The sequence below is a fragment of the Eretmochelys imbricata genome, chromosome 19 (assembly GCF_965152235.1).
Source record: "Eretmochelys imbricata isolate rEreImb1 chromosome 19, rEreImb1.hap1, whole genome shotgun sequence".
In the NCBI taxonomy this organism is placed as follows: Eukaryota; Metazoa; Chordata; order Testudines; family Cheloniidae; genus Eretmochelys; species Eretmochelys imbricata.
In genome coordinates this window covers 3,185,316-3,205,210 of record NC_135590.1, presented here as the reverse complement: position 1 = coordinate 3,205,210, position 19,895 = coordinate 3,185,316, and the positions used below count along the sequence as shown (strand labels likewise).

Genomic DNA, 19,895 nt, shown 5'->3' with positions numbered 1-19,895 from the left:
ACACTTGGTAAAGCAACCCTCATCCTTTCGTGTATTTATACCTGCTCCTGTATTTTCACTCGATGTATCTCATGAAGTGGGTTCCAGCCCATGAAAGCTTATGCCCAAACAAATGTTAGTCTCTAAGGTGACACAAAGATTCCTTGTTGTTTTTTAATGTAATGTTGTCGGTGGTAGGCTACAGGCAGCCTGAAACAACTGCTCTGAGGGGTATGAACTGCTCTAGTTCTCAGCTGGGGTCACCTCTCAAGCCTAATGGGATTAGGGTGACCAGCTGTCCTGATTTTATAGGGACAGTCCCCCTCTTTTGGGCTTTTTCTTAGATAGGTGCCTATTCCCCCCTAACCCCCTCCCGATTTATCACACTTGGTGTCTGGTTACCCTAAATGAGATTTAGATATCACTAGTGGTAACTCCTTCACTGTGGATCCAAGTCTGGAGGAAAAAGGAAGGGCAGGAACGTAGGAGCACCCCGCCGTGAGTGCTGCTGAGCGACTTCTCCCCCCAGCCCCATGCCCAGGGCACAGACCCCAACCTCCCTTAGGGTCCAGCAGGAGCTTCCTCAACTCCTGAGCTGGGGCCCACCTCCAGTCTCCTCCCCTTGGGGCCCTGGCCCCACCCCTCCCAAATCCTAGCCCCACCTGCCCTCTGCTCTAGCCCCGCCCTTCCCTGGGGCCCCGCCCCCTCCTAGGTCACCGCTCCCGCGCTTTAGCCCCGCCCCATGCTCTAGCCCCACCCTCCCCTGGAACCACGCCTCCTTCCTCTCAGGTCGCCACTCCCCCAGGCCCTAGCCCCGCCCCCTGATCTAGCCCCGCCCTCCCCTGGAACCACGCCCCCTTCCTCTCAGGTCGCCACTCCCCCAGGTCCTAGCCCCGCCCCCTGCTCCAGCCTCGCCCTCCCCTGGAACCACGCCCTCTTCCCCTCAGGTCGCCACTCCCCCAGGCCCTAGCCCCGCCCCCTGCGCTCGGCCGGAGGAAGATGGCGGCGGCGCTGGCGGGCGGCTCCCTGGGCCGGGTCCCCCCGCGGCTCCCCCCGGCCCGCGGCCGGTTCCGGGGCTGCCTGGCCGGGGCGCTGCTCGGGGACTGCCTGGGCGCCGCCTTCGAGGGCAGGGACGTGGTGGGGCTGCCTGAGCTGCTGCGCTACCTCCGCGGCCTGGAGCCGCCGGGCCGGGCCGGGGGCAGCGCCCAGGAGGCGGCGAGCAGAGGTGGGGGCCGCGCCGGGGCTCACGCCGCCGGGGGTCCCCCCGCACCCCCTGGGCCCGAACCCCCCCCGCACCCCCTGTGTCCCGTTCCTTCTCCCTCGTGGGGCCTGAATCCCCCCCGCACCCCCTGTGTCCCGTTCCCCCTCCCTCGCGGGGCCCCAACCCCCCCCCGCACCGCCTGTGTCCCGTTCCCCCTCCCTCGCGGGGCCCCAAACCCTCCCCCGCACCCCCTGTGTCCAGTTCCCCCTCCCTCGCGGGGCCCCAACCCCCCCCCGCACCCCCTGTGTCCCGTTCCCCCTCCCTCGCGGGGCCCCAACCCCCCCCCGCACCCCCTGTGTCCCGTTCCCCCTCCCTCGCGGGGCCCCAAACCCTCCCCCGCACCCCCTGTGTCCAGTTCCCCCTCCCTCGCGGGGCCCGAACCCCCCCCGCACCCCCGTGTCCCGTTCCCCCTCCCTCGCGGGGCCCCAACCCCCCCCCGCACCCCCTGTGTCCCGTTCCCCCTCCCTCGCGGGGCCCCAACCCCCCCCGCACCCCCTGTGTCCCGTTCCCCCTCCCTCGCGGGGCCCCAACCCCCCCCCGCACCCCCTGTGTCCCGTTCCCCCTCCCTCGCGGGGCCCCAACCCCCCCCCGCACCCCCTGTGTCCCGTTCCCCCTCCCTCGCGGGGCCCCAACCCCCCCCCGCACCCCCGTGTCCCGTTCCCCCTCCCTCGCGGGGCCCGAACCCCCCCCGCACCCCCTGTGTCCCGTTCCCCCTCCCTCGCGGGGCCCCAACCCCCCCCCGCACCCCCTGTGTCCCGTTCCCCCTCCCTCGCGGGGCCCCAAACCCCCCCCCCGCACCCCCTGTGTCCCGTTCCCCCTCCCTCGCGGGGCCCCAACCCCCCCCCGCACCCCCTGTGTCCCGTTCCCCCTCCCTCGCGGGGCCCCAACCCCCCCCTGCACCCCCGTGTCCCGTTCCCCCTCCCTCGCGGGGCCCGAACCCCCCCCGCACCCCCTGTGTCCCGTTCCCCCCCCCGCACCCCCTGTGTCCCGTTTCCCCTCCCTCGCGGGGCCCCAAACCCTCCCCCGCACCCCCTGTGTCCAGTTCCCCCTCCCTCGCGGGGCCCGAACCCCACCCCCTGTGTCCCGTTCCCCCCCCTCGCGGGGGCCGAACCCCCCGCCGCAACCCCTGTGTCCCGTTCCTTCTCCCTCGTGGGGCCTGAATCCCCCCCGCACCCCCTGTGTCCCGTTCCCCCCCCGCACCCCCTGTGTCCCGTTCCTTCTCCCTCGTGGGGCCTGAACCCCGCCCGCACCTCCTGTGTCCCGTTCCCCCCCCCGCACCCCCTGTGTCCCGTTCCTTCTCCCTCGTGGGGCCCGAACCCCCCCCCGCACCTCCTGTGTCCCGTTCCCCCTCCCTCGCGGGGCCCGAACCCCCCGCCGCAACCCCTGTGTCCCGTTCCCCCTCCCTCGCGGGGCCCGAACCCCCCGCCGCAACCCCTGTGTCCCGTTCCCCCTCCCTCGCGGGGCCCGAACCCCCCCCCCCGCAACCCCTGTGTCCCGTTCCCCCTCCCTCGCGGGGCCCGAACCCCCCCCCCCGCACCCCCTGTGTCCCGTTCCCCCTCCCTCGCGGGGCCCGAATCCCCCCGCCGCATTCCCTGTGTCCCGTTCCCCCTCCCTCGTGGGGCCCGAACCCCCCCCCCGCACTCCCTGTGTCCCGTTCCTTCTCCCTCGTGGGGCCTGAACCCCCCCCGCACCTCCTGTGTCCCGTTCCCCCCCTCGCGGGGCCCGAACCCCCCCCGCACCTCCTGTGTCCCGTTCCCCCCCCCGCGGGGCCCGAACCCCCCGCCGCACCCCCTGTGTCCCGTTCCCCCTCCCTCGCGGGGCCCGAACCCCCCCCCCGCACCCCCTGTGTCCCGTTCCCCCACCCTCGCTGGGCCCGAATCCCCCCGCCGCATTCCCTGTGTCCCGTTTCCCCCCCCCCCCCGCGGGGCCCGAACCCCCCCCCCGCACCCCCTGTGTCCCGTTTCCCCCCCCTCGCGGGGCCCGAACCCCCCCCCGTGTCCCGTTTCCCCCCCCTCGCGGGGCCCGAACCCCCCCCCCCCGCACCCCCTGTGTCCCGTTCCTTCTCCCTCGCGGGGCCCGAATCCCCCCGCCGCACCCCCTGTGTCCCGTTTCCCCCCCCCCTCGCGGGACCCGAACCCCCCCCCGCACCCTCTGTGTCCCGTTCCCCCCCCCTCACGGGGCCCGAATCCCCCCCCCTTGTCCCGTTTCCCCCCCCTCGCGGGGCCCGAACCCCCCCCCCCCCGCACCCCCTGTGTCCCGTTCCTTCTCCCTCGCGGGGCCCGAATCCCCCCGCCGCACCCCCTGTGTCCCGTTTCCCCCCCCCCCTCGCGGGACCCGAACCCCCCCCGCACCCCCTGTGTCCCGTTCCCCCCCCTCGCGGGGCCCGAATCCCCCCGCCGCACCCCCTGTGTCCCGTTCCCCCCCCCTCGCGGGGCCCGAATCCCCCCGCCGCACCCCCTGTGTCCCGTTCCCCCCCTCGCGGGGCCCGAACCCCCCCCGCACCTCCTGTGTCCCGTTCCCCCCCCCGCGGGGCCCGAATCCCCCTGCCGCACCCCCTGTGTCCCGTTCCCCCTCCCTCGCGGGGCCCGAACCCCCCCCCCCGCACCCCCTGTGTCCCGTTCCCCCACCCTCGCGGGGCCCGAATCCCCCCGCCGCATTCCCTGTGTCCCGTTTCCCCCCCCCCGCGGGGCCCGAACCCCCCCCCGCACCCCCTGTGTCCCGTTTCCCCCCCCTCGCGGGGCCCGAACCCCCCCCCGTGTCCCGTTTCCCCCCCCCTCGCGGGGCCCGAACCCCCCCCCCCCCCGCACCCCCTGTGTCCCGTTCCTTCTCCCTCGCGGGGCCCGAATCCCCCCGCTGCACCCCCTGTGTCCCGTTTCCCCCCCCCCTCGCGGGACCCGAACCCCCCCCCGCACCCTCTGTGTCCCGTTCCCCCCCCCTCACGGGGCCCGAATCCCCCCCCCTTGTCCCGTTTCCCCCCCCTCGCGGGGCCCGAACCCCCCCCCCCCGCACCCCCTGTGTCCCGTTCCCCCCCCCTCGCGGGGCCCGAATCCCCCCGCCGCACCCCCTGTGTCCCGTTCCCCCCCCCCTCGCGGGGCCCGAATCCCCCCGCCGCACCCCCTGTGTCCCGTTCCCCCCCCCCTCGCGGGGCCCGAATCCCCCCGCCGCACCCCCTGTGTCCCGTTCCCCCCCCTCGCGGGGCCCGAATCCCCCTGCCGCACCCCCTGTGTCCCGTTCCCCCTCCCTCTCAGGGCCCGAACCCCCCCCGCACCCCCTGTGTCCCGTTCCTTCTCCCTTGCGGGGCCCGAATCCCCCCGCCGCACCCCCTGTGTCCCGTTTCCCCCCCCCTCGCGGGACCCGAACCCCCCCCCGCACCCCGTGTGTCCCGTTCCCCCCCTCGCGGGGCCCGAACCCCCCCCCGCACCCCCTGTGTCCCGTTCCCCCTCCCTCGCGGGGCCCGAACCCCCCCCGCACCCCCTGTGTCCCGTTCCCCCTCCCTCGCGGGGCCCGAACCCCCCCCCCCGCACCCCCTGTGTCCCGTTTCCCTTCCCTCGCGGGGCCCGAACCCCCCCCCCCGCACCCCCTGTGTCCCGTTCCCCCTCCCTCGCGGGGCCCGAACCCCCCCCCCCGCACCCCCTGTGTCCCGTTCCCGCACCCTCGTGGGGCCCGAAACCCCCCCGCACCCCCTGTGTCCCGTTCCCGCACCCTCGTGGGGCCCGAACCCCCCCCCCGCACCCCCTGTGTTCCGTTCCCGCACCCTCGCGGGGCCCGAACCCCCCCCCCCCCCCGCACCCCCTGTGTCCCGTTCCCGCACCCTCGCGGGGCCTGAACTCCACCCCCGCACCCCCTGTGTCCCGTTCTCCCTCCCTCGCGGGGCCCGAACCCTGAGTGTCTGGAAATACAGCCAAGTCTTTTACACTCCAGATTCACAGAGAATTCCCCTGGCAGTAGAGAAATGGGACTGGGATTCTAGAGGGGCAATGGGACCTCTTGGTGTTTGGATGATCATCTGGTATTTTTGTCTTCTCTTTCAGAAACGCTCTGCTACACAGATGACACAGCCATGGCCAGGTGTGTGGTGCGGTCCCTGTTAGCCAAGGGAGAGTTTGATGAAGTTGATATGGCCAGGAGGTAAGGAGCTGCAGTCAGCACAACAGGGAGATCTGTGTTGCTTTTGCAAGTAATAGAGAGTGAAAGCTAAGCAGCCACTTTGAGCTGTTCCCATTCAGTCCAGGAAAGTGCAGAGGAATTCCGTCTGAAGTGGCCGCCTATTTGTGTGGAAAGACTAAAAAGAGCATGGCCCCAATGCTGCAATTTGGCCTGTGCCTGCAGGGTTTGTGCCCTACTAGATTCTCATTGACTTCAGTGTCATTAGAGCGGCATCTCAAATCTGATGTTGAAACTAAACGGGGGAAATTGTCAATGTACCACTTGTGTTGTAAGCAAACAAGTTCGTATACTTTTGTTGTTAAAAGCAGTTCAGTTTTTCAGAATTGTTTCCTTTCCAGTGTACTTATTGGTTTGTATACTGTTTCCTTTTTGCACTTCCCTGAGCTTTGGGCAATGAAAATCCATGAAGTCAGTTTGTTTTATAGTCAGTTTCCCTTTCAGATACTTGGTGCTGAAGTGTTTGGGTTTCAAATGCTGAAAGGCAAAGGTGTAATTGTTTAAAAACTGCCTTCATTGGACTTGAACAAACAATATTTCTGCCTACGTGTGACTAGTAAAAATGTTTCCAGTTATTTTTTAAAGTATATCTTAAAACAATCAAAAAGTCAAGAGCTGAAACTAGTGATTTCCACAAATAGATGTAGTTAGTACAACCACAGGGTCCAACCTCTGTTATCCTCATCCACCTAGGTCTTTGGGGCAGGGATTTTTCTTTCTATGGTACATATTTGTACAGCACCTAGCGCAGTGGGGCCATGATACTTGCTGAGATCTCTGGATGTTACTCTGATGCAAATAATAATAAGGCTTTATAAAAGCTTCTTTCAAAAAAAGATTTTAGTAGCAGACCAAATGTAAGTTGACACTGTCCTTGTCCAGTGTGGTTTTTCTAATTCCTGTGTAATTGCTGCTGTTTTACCTTTGGCAGATTTGCTGAGGAGCATAAGAAGGAGCCGGATCGGGGCTATGGGATGGCAGTCGTCAAAGTGTTCAAGAAACTTCTGAGCCCCAAGTGCAGTGATGTGTTTGAGCCAGCCCGAGTGCAGTTTAATGGGAAAGGCTCCTACGGGAATGGTGGTGCTATGAGGGTAGCAGGCATTTCGCTGATTTACCCTGATGTTCAGGATGTGAAGAAGGTGCGTTGCAGGGGGGTTGTTCAGGCACTGGGGCTCCCAGATCTCTGCTGATGGGATGGGGTTTGGTGATTATCTTTCACTCTGGTTTCCTAATGATTTTTTTTTAATTCACAGTTTGCGAAGCTCAGCGCTGAGTTGACCCATGCCAACTCACTTGGCTATAACGGAGCCATCCTGCAGGCTCTGGCAGTGCACTTGGCCTTGCAGGGAGAGCTCAGCCGGGAGAGCTTCCTGGAGCAGCTGATCGGCCACATGGAGGATGTGGAGGCAGATGATAAATCTTTGGCTGATGCACGAGCGTAAGTAGGGCTGAGTAAGCCCCTCTACTAGTTGCATTGTGTACCCCATATGGAATTTGATCTAGTTCACAGCAGTGTCTTTCTCTTGACTCTGTACAGCTGTCTACCTAATGCCTCATAGATTGCATTCTGTCCTGTCTCGATGATATTCTGTGCATGGGAAGTGAGATTTTCCTTCATGTCATTAGGCTGTGTTTTGATTTTAGCTGCATGGCTTTTCCTGTGACTGGGAAACTCATGTGTTTGAAAAATACAGACTCATTGCCTCTCTCTAGAAGCAGCTTGCAGAGCCTTTCTTGCCACACACTCAGCTGCCATGAGCACATCTCCCAGTCTGTCCCAGTGTGAATGTCCTTAGAGTGAGGAATGAGAAACTCCTCCAGGTTCCATTTCCCTCTGCCTCTCCCCCTCAGTCCAAACCAGTTCCTTTATGGAGTGGAAGAGTGTGGCTGTGATTCATAAAAGCCGTCCAGTCAGTTGGGTTATTGCTCTGATGGCTGCATGCTGCTAGGTCTAGCTTCTCCTCCCTGTTCTGTAAGCAATTTGTGAGACTTCATAGAATCATAGAATCACAGAGTTGGAAGGGACCTCTGGAGGCCATCTAGTCCAATCCCCTGCCCAGAGCAGGACCAATCCAACTAAATCATCCCAGCCAGGGCTCTGTCAAGGAAATCCCCTTCTAAGGAAGGGGATTCCACCACCTCCCTAGGTAACACATTCCAGTGTTTCACCACCCTCCTAGTGAAAAAGTTTTTCCTAATATCCAACCTAAATCTCTCCCCACTGCAACTTGAACTTCAGTTCATCCTCTTCCCATATCTGGCCTTTCCAAGAGAGTGGACTTGCTGCAGACTGGTAAGATGAGTCCTTTTCTCTCCTCCTCTGAAGCCCTCATTCATTCATTTCAGTTTGACATGCTCTCAGAACAGCTTTGCTTTGAGGTTCTTGCTCGTTCTCCGCATTTGTACAGGAGGTCTCAGTAGACAAGGCCATGGTTCAAACACCTGGAAATGTGGGAAGATTCACTCCTACAGCCGCATATATATAGCCACTAATGTTTCGTCTTCTGGAAGGTCTGCCTCCTGGGAGCCCTCTGGACACCTCTTCACATGCTGGATTGTATTAGATCAAATCATGCAGATTGCTCCCTGGTGGCAGGAAGGGAGAAGTCACTGGAGCAGAGCATTTGTTACATTCCTGTCTCTTGTCTCCAGGATGGGTTTTGAGGAATTACCATTTTCAAGGCGTCTTAAGAAGATCAAGGAATTTTTGGAGCTTAGCACCATTCCTAAGTCAGATGTATTGCTTGAGTTAGGTAAGCACCTTTCTTCCTACAGGGATTCCGGAAAAGCCATGGGGCTGGGCCAGCTTAGGGAGCCTGTGGTTAGTGCTTTCCTGGATTTCTTGCTCGCCAGACCAGCGGGGGTTGGATGTGTTGCAAAGACTGCTTGTGCACTCCCTGTGGAAAGAGTAAGTGTGTGAGTCACTCTGCAATGACTCCCTCCCCGAGGGCAGCCTTGGTGGATGAAAGGCTATCTTTCCAAGAGAATAATAATGCCTAATTTTCCAAGATCTCCTGTTAATGACAGTCCATCAGTCAGAACTTCCTTCTGGACACCTGGCAACCCAGGGATGTTACAGGTTAGGGCTGTGCATGGGCTAGTTCGGTGCATGTTCCCTGACTGGAGTGGTAGGGGCGTGCTGATCAGGAACGAGACCAGCAGAGAGCATGGGATGGAAGGAAACTTGCATAGCATCTATTCACACTTCAGCTAGCTTGAAGCAGCCATATTAAAGTTTGAAATTGCCGTAAGACAAGCTCATGAACTAAAGGGAAGGGATTCTGTTGTGGAAGGTTAGAGATGTAACTGTCCTGCTCTGTCACTGAGTGTGGTTGGTTTCATTAACAGGCAATGGCATTGCTGCTCTGGAGTCTGTCCCCACTGCGATTTACTCCTTCTTGCGCTCCATGAAATCCGACCCAGATATTCCTCATCACTACAACAACCTACAGAGGGTCATCATCTACTGCATCTCGCTGGGTGGAGACACAGATACTATAGCTACCATGGCTGGAGCCATTGCAGGAGCGTATTATGGGGAGGAGCAGGTACCCCCGTGCTGGGAGCAGAGCTGCGAAGCTTTTCAAGAGACAGAGATGCTGGCAAATAGCTTGCACGAACTCTACAGCCAACGACTTTGAGCCACAGAAGTGGTGTCTTGTGCCAAGGTTAAAGCAAGTGGCTACCTCTGCCTCACTGATCAGATCCATAGCAAATGGGTCGACCTTGTCTTTAATGATCTGTATCCTGGTCAACTCCAGAATGGCACTTGTTGTCATGTGTCGGATGGTAGAAGTGAGACTTGGACCTTGTTTTTCTGTTACAATTGATCTGGAGGGTGCTTGCACGGAGAGCTTTGGACGATGGAATTTGTCCCACCAAAGCACAAAGGCAATATCTGGTTTCTGATGAGATTTCTGCTTCTTACCAAGGCCACCTCTCCTGTCAGCGTCTCGTTCTGTCATACGACTTGTCCAAGCTTCCTGGGTCTAAATTCAGGAACCATCTTCCTGTCATCTGTTTCCAGATTCCACAGACTTCTATTCAGATGTTCACAGTCTAACCTTCAGGAAGCACTTGGGTTGCGCTGTACCCATCTTTCAATTCTTTTGTTGTCTTTACTCTCTGCATTACACCTGTGCCTGACTCCCTAAACTTTTGATTGCTTTATGCACCAGATTGCGACCTTCCAGAATGCTGCTCTTGCTTTGCTCTCCTCCCAGTGCCTAATCAGTAGTGTGCTATGCTTGCACCCCATTCTGTACACCTGGTGTCCAGTGCATGTGGCTAGGTCACTAGTAAATCAGTGGGAAGAGATGTAGTAAAACCTAGTGGTACCTTAGGCCTAAATCTTGGTCCCAGGGAAGTCAGTGACAAAAATTCGAGTGACTTCTATGGGAAGAGGATGCAACTCTAATTGCTTTCAACCTCTGCACATGGTTGGGATTGTCTATAAGTGGACAGAAGGACAGTTTCAGTTGAGAATTCACTTCTGTTAAGAAAGGGCTCACGTACTAGGAGACCCTACAAATGGTAGAGGATGTATTAGAAAACAGTGTTCTGCAGCAGGGTGTTTAAAAATGTGCCCAGTCAAGCAGGCAGAGAGGAAATAATCTGAGTCTGTATGCAAGCTGAATTGTGTAAATAATGTGTTTTGAAATGTCCATAGTAATTACAGAAAACAAAGAAATAAAAACCATCCTGTTTGCAGGCAGCTATCATATGGAAATGGGTATAAATCCAAATGTTCCAAAGTAACTTTACATATATATATTTTACTAAAGCTGGGAAGTGAACACATTACTAATAGGGGGCTTATTTCCTGTTGATGTCTGCAGAAAGTTATTGTGTGTACATATGAACAATCTGGTTGTAATTGGGTTATTCCTCACCTTTCCTGTACTTTGCTTCCCTAGAGTACCAGTCTATTGCATGAAGCTTTAATGGATTTTCCGTATACACACGACTATTTGTCCTATAAATATGTGGAATTATGGGCCCACTATATTTATAGACTATGCTGCAGATCTGAGAAGTAAAACATGTCTTCAAGAGATTCTGAAAGAGACTTCAGAATTTTCAAGGAAGACATTTAAAAACAAATTTTCTGTTTAAACTGATCTTGTTTTTCTTTTGAATAGAAAGAAATTGTGGAGCTTGCACAAGTTAGCTGTTTATAAATTCTAGATTTTCCTAAGCTAGGATTGAAATGTGCACCATAAAACATGCAGAGGCTGTTTTTCTTAAAAGTAATCAAATCACTTAGGATCGTTGAAGGAAAATACAGGAACAGTGGCTAATTATCAAAGTAAAGGAGTTGTGTTGCATAAGTCAGCCATTAGCCTGGAGGCTTACCTGACCTCAGCCTCTTTAGGTAGCAAACTAAAGTTTGGATGACTTGGACAAAGAGATGTTCTTTATACGTGCTTCGCCTGTGGAGCCTTTCCTAGCTGGGGTAGAAATTCCTGGCCGTTCAACTGTAGCTGAACTTGGAACCCAGTAGGGAAAATCTGTATGCACATTTGCACAGACTGATTGGACTGGAGCCTGTTCTCCAGCGGTGGTGTGTAGGGATGGGATTTTCCTGTGTGGAAACCTTGTGCATCAGTGGCAGGCTCTTGAAGTGTTGCAGTGAAAGTGATAGCTCAGCTGCAGAAGGCCTTGGTCATCTTCTGTGTCCTCTTTCACAGCTCTGCCAACCAGGTCCTGGTCTTTTCCTGGGTCCTTTGACGTTCATGCAGAGCACAATTCATCTACTGGTAAAAAGCTCAGTGCACTTCAGCCAGAGCAGATGTTAGTCCCCAGCAGCATTTCCCATATGTCCAAACATCTGTGACCAGACAGGCTCCCAGCAAAGAAACTGCACTCAGGCTTGTGTAGTGCATGTGATGATGAGTCATGAACATCACCGGAGCTATAGTTGATGGGCTGAGTAAGGGACTTGGAGCCAGATTTATAAATGATGCCTTAACACAACAGGAAAACCATTACTTTCCCATCACCTTCCTGTCTGGGCTCCCCACATTCTTACTGTAGCTTTCTAGGCTTCCTCAGTATCAAATTTCCTCTGCAGTCACCTCCTGTAAGCTGCAGTATAATTGGCTGGAAAGTACCCTGTGGGTGTCGCCCGTAGTTGTAATTTGCCAAGCCCTGTCCACCTGTGAAGCTGGGACACTGCATGAGACCATTGGGTCTGTTAGCAGGAGCAGAGAGATCTGTCCCCTCTCCTTGGGTTTCGTTGTTATAATATTGCAGACAGCTTTAAATTTTAGTGCAACTAGTTATTTCAGTGCAGAGGGTATTTAGCCTTTACCCTGCGTTATGTGCAAAGGTGTTTGTGCTGATGCCATCACAATGTGGGATTTGGGAATGATCCTGTTTGCGTTTTCCCAGATCTTGCCTCGCCGATGATAACAGTTCTGAAATTAGCCCTGCTCCCATCTCCCTTCACATGACTGATTTTGGCCTTTACCGAGCAGCATTGGTGGGGGAAGCTGCACTGGGTGCAAAAATAGTCCTAAGTGCACTAATGTGATAAGTTGACAGTAATTTTACTAGATCATAACTGCACTTTAAATGCCACCTTTGGGCTTTATTGTATGTCATTCTATTTATAGTTTTACCCTCTGCCTATATATTTCCATGTATGGGGGCAGCCAGCCCCTTGCGAGGCTAAATTACAAGGGGAATCATAGGAAAAGCTTTAGGCTATCGCCTCTGCGCCCCCCCCCCCCCCCCCCTTTTTCAACACTCAGCCTGAAACTGCTTTGTTACGGTTTCTTAAAAATGTTTCTCCGGAAAGCAGGCTGAAAGCATTTCCAGGCCAATTAGTGGCATCTTGTGAGGAGCCAGGCCTCCTGCTTCATTTGCAGTAAGTTTAATTCTTGAAATCTGCTGTAAAAACTGTTCTCACAATGGCTGCTTTTGTTTACAAGCAGTGAATGGCGTGAGTGTCATGGTAAAAGTGCGGAACGCCTGTTAACGATAGAGGCAGTTTAGTGCATCAGTCATACCGTGCCCTGAGTGGCAATTGCATGCCCCCAAAGTATTTCAGTGCTGGAGTTTTCGCTCCAGAGTCTTGCTTGTAGAAAATATTTGCAATAAGGAGCAATAGGTGAAAAGGAGTCAACTGCTGGAGACTTGCTGCTAGAATCAGTTCAGATTAGTTATTATGTATAGTGCACCAAAAGTGTCTTGCACCAAAAGTGTCTTACGCCCCTAAATGTAACAGGGTTTAAAGGAACATGTCAACTTAAAATTCACATTTCTGCCTGCAAGTGTTTCGTTGGCTATAGTTAACAGCATTCCCAATTAGGACAGAAGAAAACAAACTGATATCATCAATGATGCTTAAAGCCCAAAGAACTGAGCTGCATTCTCACTGGCTTCTTTTAATGGGGAAGAAGGTAAATGGGTAGCATGGTCCGTATACATAGTGGAATTTGTTATGGTGGCAAGGGTGGTCATAACCAGTTAGCACAGTCTGGTACTCTTCATAGCTTTTGGAAGCTTGAATAGAAACTCTGCATTTTTACTTCAAATTCCTGTCTCCTTCCCCAGCATAGAAGGCACATGCTGCTCTCTCCTTGAGAAGTAGCTTGGGAGTGAGCTCCTGGCGTTGGGTTCATTTTTAATTTCTAGCAGAACCCCATTTTTCCAGGAAAGGAAACTCGAGCACTCACTCTTGTGCCTTAAATTCCTCAACCTAATAATTGCCAGGTAAAAGAGGAAAAAATGTTGCAATATTTGGAAGGCCCCAAATTTCACCATCTTCTTTAAGGAACTTCTAGACTGTTGCAGTGCTGTAGTGGCAATGTGGAATAAGTGTTTCCTGTGTTGATCAGGGAGCAGGATAGATGCCCTCTCCTATTCTCATTCTCTCAAGCCAAGTCTGAATTGAGTGGGCAGCCTGGAGGTGACAGGCTTTGAATGAAAGCTGATACCTTGAGCCTATGCCAGTTCTGCGATCTCATTCCAGTTCCTAGGGGGTCAGTTACGTTACCAAAATCAACCCGCACCTTTGCCACCAATTGGTCCACTCAGTGGCAGTTTTAATGGATAAACCATGGACTGAATGGGCTATGGAGGCTTAAATACCCCTTCCTTTGGGTGCACATTGGTGGGGTGTTGTGGGGAAACCTGTTTCACTGCCAGTGACCAGGATGTGTTCCTGTTGTATGAAGAGAAGTGAGGACTTCTGTATCTAAGGCTGTGCATATTACAAAGGAGAGCTCATAGGGCAGGCAGGATACTATGAGCTGAGACCTTCGATTATGGCCAGACTTATACAAGGGTATTTCAGAAGTAGTACTTTGAATACAGAAGCTTCGTCTTGTAGTTTGGGTGCTGGCTGGTGCTACAGAAGGTGTGGGTTCAAATCTGAGTCCTGACATGGGCTGCCTGGGTGAGTGGAGGACTATTCCTGTGCCTCATGTCCCCAGGACAATGGCTATATTAATCTTTCCTTCGCCTGTTCAGACTGTAAGCAGGAGCAGGGGTTGTCTCTTACTATGTGTAGGTGCTTCTGCAATACAAATAAATCATAATAGGACAAAGGCACAGCTGAGATGATCTTTTATACAATAAGTTTTATTGATGTTGCATCAATACAATCAAGTACTGTAGTTTTAGTTCTGAAGAGGCCAGTTTCCGATCACAATCAAAGAGAAGGCATTTCAAACCAATTTTACTATGACAGACAGTGCATGTAATAGGTATTTTTACAAAACTAAAATCCTCTATATACTAGGTTAGAAAAGAAGATACTCGAGGCAAACTTTAAAAAAAAGTAAGAACTTGTATATAAAAAATGCACACTGTAATGTAGTTTTCATAGTTAAAAATTGACAAACTTCATCCATCCCAACCATATTTGGTGTGTGTGAGACTGATACCAAAATCCCAAGTGCTCACACCCATGACAGAAAATAAACCTTCCCGCTGGCAAATATTACATACTAAATACTTCAAAAGAAATCTTCCTGACAATATCTGGTTTATTGAACACCTTCCCTCCTTCACCCTGTGCATCGTTTCCTAGCCTCCCTGTGTGTGTAATATCATTGTCATTCAATTACTGTGTAAACGTAACAGGTTATAGAGCTGCAGAAGGTTGATTATGGTTTCTGCTCTGCACGTGAAGGGAAAGTGAAATTGCAAAATATTTTCTACAGAACTGAATGAGTTAATATTTGCATTTGGTTATAATGTGCATTTCTGTCACTGTTTTTGCCAGCCAGAACCAGAGGATTGAATTAATAACAAAACCAAACCAGGACTGAACGTAGGTTAGAACACAGTATAAATAAGTTGCTTTGTCGAGTAACAGGCTTAAACTTCCACCCTTGAGTGAATTTTCAACGGTGTGGAAGTTCCTTACCCTACTGCAGGTAGCATATGTAAGTTACCATCTCTGCCTCTGGCAGTGTTACGTGGTACAAGGAGTGAGACCTCTTTGCTCTGAAATGAACGGGTCTGCTCTAATATCAACTTGAGTTCATTGTGGTTCTCTGCAGGAAAATACATTTAAACCAAGGAGACAGAAGCCCCACGCCGGCACTGTCCTTTCAAGTGTAGATTTGAAGAGAGGAATTGAGCTCCTCCTCTTCAAATTTTAGGTCTTTATGGTTCCTATTTTGAATGGGAAATCAAAGAACCGATTACCAACAGAATCTGGGCCATGAATGGCTCTGACATTCTTCTGCCTTCAGGAATTAAAAACATCTGACAGAATTCAAAATACCAGGCCGTATTTGTCTTTGTTAAAAGTTCTATCGCTTCACAACCTGCTTCTGTAAATCAGAATAAAAACTAAAACAAAGGGGAGGGGAGACCCAATTCCAGAAAGATTCTGTCTGAAATGTTAGGCTATGGTATTGTTTTTTCTTTAGCTTCCTTCTTTTTGTTTCCTATTTTGTAATTCAGGGAGGGTGTGTTTTTATAAATGGAAGCCCTGGATGGCAAGACACACAAACACAGTGTAGTTTAAGAAAAAAAAAAAATCTATGTTTAAATAGTTATCTACAATAAATCTGGAGAATAATATTAAGTCACATTCTTACTCTTTTTCTCTCCTTTGGCCATATTACAGGCATCATTGATATTTGAGAGTAATGAACATTGAGCTATTGACTGAATGAATTTCAGCTGTTTTCTTAGGAACACATCTTTGTAGAAAGGAATTCAGTATATTATATGTGGCTTAACTTCAGCAGCGTTCTGTCTAACCAGGAAGAGAAGAATCTCTTTAGTAACTTTTGAATGCAATGGTCTGTAGCCATTTTACCCTTACCACAAGCTGCAAAGCAACAGGGTTCAATTGTTCCAGTTAGCAAAGGCCAGAGCAGCCATGTGATCAATAGCTGTGCATACCAAAAGCTGTAATAAACCTTGTAACCCATATTAATATCAATGACATTTCAAGCATTATTGAGGCAAAGTGGTGGTAACAGGACAAATGTGAAATGATTTTTTTTCCTAAGTCACAGAAACCTGCACTCAGAATAGTGCACCTTTCAAAGAGACTTATTGCACTATACTTGTAAATAACATTGTTAAGTAGATAATAGCACCGTTGTAAAATGAATGCATGAAAAGTTAGAATGAATGCTTTTTTTTTAATAGGTTCCCAAAGGGGAAGGAAAAAAAAGTGTATACATCCTGAAAGGTAGACATTAAAAGTAAGATGTCCATCAATGGCACCTTAAAGAAAGCATAGCTAAACCTTCCATGAAATCAGCTAGTAGCAATGTAAGCCGTGCTTGCAGTGCCATCCTTGGATTCTCAGATAATGTTCATAAGCTCAAACAAGTCTGTGGGCTACAGAAATATATGTGATAGAACTGGCCCTTTGACTTGCCAATGCAGGAATTAATACAAGGTCAAGGAACATTGTTCATCACAGGGGTCCCAAATTCCCTGAATGGCTTTGGAGACTATTTGGTACCCATCCTATTGCCAGGTGCTACTAATGATGTTTTTTGTTCCTAAAGATTTTTTTCTTAAATATTTACTTATAAAAAGGTGCTTCTGTAAAGTGTTCCCCTTTTGATGACTAAATCCACCCACCCTGGTTGAATCTGAGAGACTGACTTCAAGCGTCAATGAGATTGAAATGTGGGGAAATGATTGATTGGGAAGGGGATAGTCAATCCACCAGGAATTTCCACTGCTCTAGAGATTTGAGATTGCTTAGGACCCCTGGATTGGCTAATGAATACGCAAAATGGCTTTATTTATTTAACTAGTACTCAACAGCGGGAACAAGGGCACTTGATTATAAACCAAGAAGGGTCTAGATTCTTCAGCTTTCCTCCTCTTACAGTTTAGTTGTATAGCTAGATCCTAGCCAGCCCGAGCTGGTTTCTGTGTTTGATGTGCAGTCACAGAGGTAAAATTTATTCGAAATACACCTCCCCCACTTGCCCCCTCCCCCAAAGAAACAACAAAAGCTCCTTTCCCCTTATCCTCTCGACTCCTTGAGTGAACAGTGTGAAGCGAGATCCTGTGCCAATGACTTGCGCATTCTTCCCAGTGATTTTTCTTTTTTGTATTTCTTTTATTTTTTAAAAAAAATTATTAAAAAAACAAGACAGTTTATGGCTAAAGTGGGTAAAAAGGAAACACACCCAACAGCTGTTATGTGGGGCAAAGCAGGAAGCCGGAGAAGGAGGAGTGGATGTATTCTGTGGAGTACAGCCCATTGGCTTGGTCCGAGGGCATTTGGACCCAGACTTGGTCATTCTCTTTGAGTTCGAGCACTGCGCTGCCTGAGGCTTGATCCAGGTAGCCTTTTTTGTACTCATCGTAGGTGTATGTGGCGGGCACATTGTTCTTATAAAGCGCCACCCAAACATTAGTCCCTTTGACGTGCACGTGGTAGGCAAAGTAATAGATGCCGGAGATGGGGCAGGTGAATATCCCAGTGGCTGGATTGTAGCCGTTGTGCCCGTTATACAAAGTCCTGTCGAATTTGACTGGCATGCCAGAGGCTGGGAATGGGGAGGTCAGGATGGCCGTGAAAGCGGGTGCTATCCGGGCAGAGAGCTCCCCTCTGCCATACTGTGGCTTCCCAGGCTTGCCATTCCCTAACACCGCTCCTTCCACGCCTCCATCTGGCAAGTGCAGCCCAGCAATGCCTGTCTCGTCGAACACCCCTGGTGCCCCGGGGGGACCAGGCGGCCCTGGTGGTCCTGGGGGGCCGTTTAATCCACGTGTCCCTGGTATTCCTGGTGGGCCAATGGGTCCTGTAATGCCAGGCTCCCCTACCTTCCCCACACCTGGAGGGCCTGGGAGGCCAGGTTCCCCTTTCAGCCCTGGTAAGCCCTGTGGCCCCATGGGACCAGAAGGGCCTTGTAGGCCTGGAATACCAGATGGGCCCCTCAGGCCTGGCTGGCCTGGAATTCCTACATCCCCCTTTGGTCCCAGGCTACCTGTTAACCCTGGCACTCCAGGAACCCCTGTGAAGCCTGGTTCTCCTTTTGGGCCTGTGGGGCCAGGGGGTCCATGTGACCCAGGCAGACCTCTCTCTCCAGGCACCCCTGGTTTCCCTGCAAAACCGTTTGGCCCTTGGTCTCCACGTATCCCTGGTATTCCTGGGGGCCCAGGTAACCCAACCTCACCTTTGAGGCCTGGCAGCCCATATTTGCCCGGCAAGCCCATGGAGCCCGGCATCCCTGGGGCTCCAGTGACACCCTGAGGGCCCTGCTCACCTGCTTCCCCATCTATGCCTGGTTCCCCTTTGTCGCCAATGGCTCCTGGGACCCCAGGTTGCCCACGATCTCCTTTTAAGCCCGGCAGACCCGGTTTCCCATAGCCTGCAGGCCCAGGTAAACCGGGAAGGCCACGGATACCGGGTTCTCCCTTTGGCCCCACAGGGCCTTGCATACCCGGAACCCCTCCGACCCCTGGGATGCCTATTCCATCAATGCCTGGTGGACCCCGTGGACCCATCGGCCCAGGTTCCCCATTGATCCCAGGGGCTCCAAATGGACCCATCTCGCCTTTCTCCCCTGGAGCACCTGGTAAGCCATCAAACCCTGGTTTCCCAATGCCGTTTGGCCCTGGAGGCCCAGCGGGGCCGGGGGGCCCTCCATTTCCTCTGGGACCTGGAAACCCTGGCTTCCCAACACCATTTTCACCCTTTAAGCCACGCTCCCCCCGAGGCCCTGGCTCCCCTTTTGGCCCAGGCTCACCCCTAAATCCTGGTAGGCCTGGAGTGCCCTGCATGCCTGGTTTCCCATTGATTGAGATGCCTGCTGGCCCAGGCAATCCTGGCGGGCCAGGTAATCCTCTCTGGCCTTGCTCACCTCTCATGCCGGGTTCACCTTTGAGGCCGGGCATCCCTTTCATACCTGCCTTTCCTGGAAGCCCTGGGATACCTGGTTTGCCAACACCAGAAAATCCAGGGGGCCCAGCAGGGCCTGGCTGGCCATGAAGTCCGGGTTTCCCAGTGCCTGGTTTTCCTGGATAGCCTGGGGGGCCTGGAGGTCCTCTTGGTCCTGGCTTTCCTGGGGGGCCTGGCTCCCCTTTGAGATCCATCGGCAGGAGCGGTGGCATGTCTGTTAAGAGCAAGAGATACCAAATCCTTACTGGATAAGTGAGGAAAGGCCACCCACTACCAGAAGAAGCAGAACCTCAGCGTCATGAGAAGAGAAGCCATTGTGGCTAGTGCTGATTGTTAGTGAAGTCACAGCCCAGAGCCTCAAAAGGATTTAGGAGGCTAACTCCCACTGATTTCAATAGGATTTAGGCTCCTAAATATCTTTTGAGGCTCTGAGCCGTACCGCCTTGTTAAGTGGAGATTATTGCTATAAACCCTCCCGCTGATGACGGAAATTAATATTTGTGAAGCACTTTGAGAGTCTGAGATGAAAGGTGCTCTGAAAGCCTGGGGATGGGGTCTCATTAACCAGAAATAAGTTACACAAACATGGGCTCCTTTTGCTTTAATGGTGGGTTGTAGGAATATAAGTTAGCACCAGATGAAAAGAACCCTGTTTGGACACATGATCATTTACGGCTGATTTAGAAGTAGCTAAAACAAGTCCCATCAGGTACTTGAACATTCAGTGGAGAGTCAGCCCAATCTGCTCAACCAACTATGTGAAAAAAAACTGAATAGACATGAACAAGTCAGACTCCCTGTGCTCAAGGTAAATGCAAAAGGAAAAGCATGAACCTGTTGCTTTTACTGAGACTAAAGATGGTGGCTTTGCGGATGCCCTGCTGTCTGCTTAAAAGGCAGATATCAGTGTGGGGACAAGGCTAATAGTATCAGCCATGATATTTTTTGGACTGCGGTCTAACTCTTGGACATTTTTGATAGTTTCAGAGGCCCCTGGGCTTCCCCACTGATGCTTCTAACAGCATCTAGAGTTATCATTCTGGCATCTTCAATGAGCAATATAGTCATTTACAAAGAATAACAATGCTCACCAAATTCACAGATAATCAATGTTTGGGTTGCAAAAAAAAAAATTTATGGCATAGA

General features: G+C 53.0%; 2 protein-coding genes across 2 annotated transcripts; one reads left to right on the top strand and one right to left on the bottom strand.

The window, feature by feature from the left end:
* Positions 1–968: 968 nt before the first annotated feature.
* On the top strand, positions 969–15,143 carry ADPRS (ADP-ribosylserine hydrolase). Its single transcript, XM_077838129.1, has 6 exons — positions 969–1,204; positions 5,272–5,368; positions 6,336–6,543; positions 6,658–6,842; positions 8,057–8,157; positions 8,753–15,143. The coding sequence occupies exons 1-6, from the start codon at positions 979–981 to the stop codon at positions 9,043–9,045; spliced, it is 1,110 nt and encodes a 369-aa protein (XP_077694255.1). The 5' UTR covers positions 969–978; the 3' UTR covers positions 9,046–15,143.
* Positions 15,144–17,041: 1,898 nt separating this feature from the next.
* COL8A2 (collagen type VIII alpha 2 chain) lies at positions 17,042–18,961 on the bottom strand. The gene has a single exon (XM_077838128.1). It carries the CDS (start codon positions 18,959–18,961, stop codon positions 17,042–17,044), a length of 1,920 nt encoding a protein of 639 aa, XP_077694254.1.
* Between the last annotated feature and the right edge of the window lie 934 nt (positions 18,962–19,895).

Coding starts and splice junctions, on each gene's coding strand:
- ADPRS (XM_077838129.1), top strand. CDS start 979: ATGGCGGCGGCGCTGGCGGGCGGCTCCCTGGGCCGGGTCCCCCCGCGG. Junction 6,843..8,056: donor TCTTTGGCTGATGCACGAGC/GTAAGTAGGGCT, acceptor TCTTGTCTCCAG/GATGGGTTTTGAGGAATTAC. Junction 8,158..8,752: donor AGATGTATTGCTTGAGTTAG/GTAAGCACCTTT, acceptor TTTCATTAACAG/GCAATGGCATTGCTGCTCTG.
- COL8A2 (XM_077838128.1), bottom strand. CDS start 18,961: ATGCCACCGCTCCTGCCGATGGATCTCAAAGGGGAGCCAGGCCCCCCA.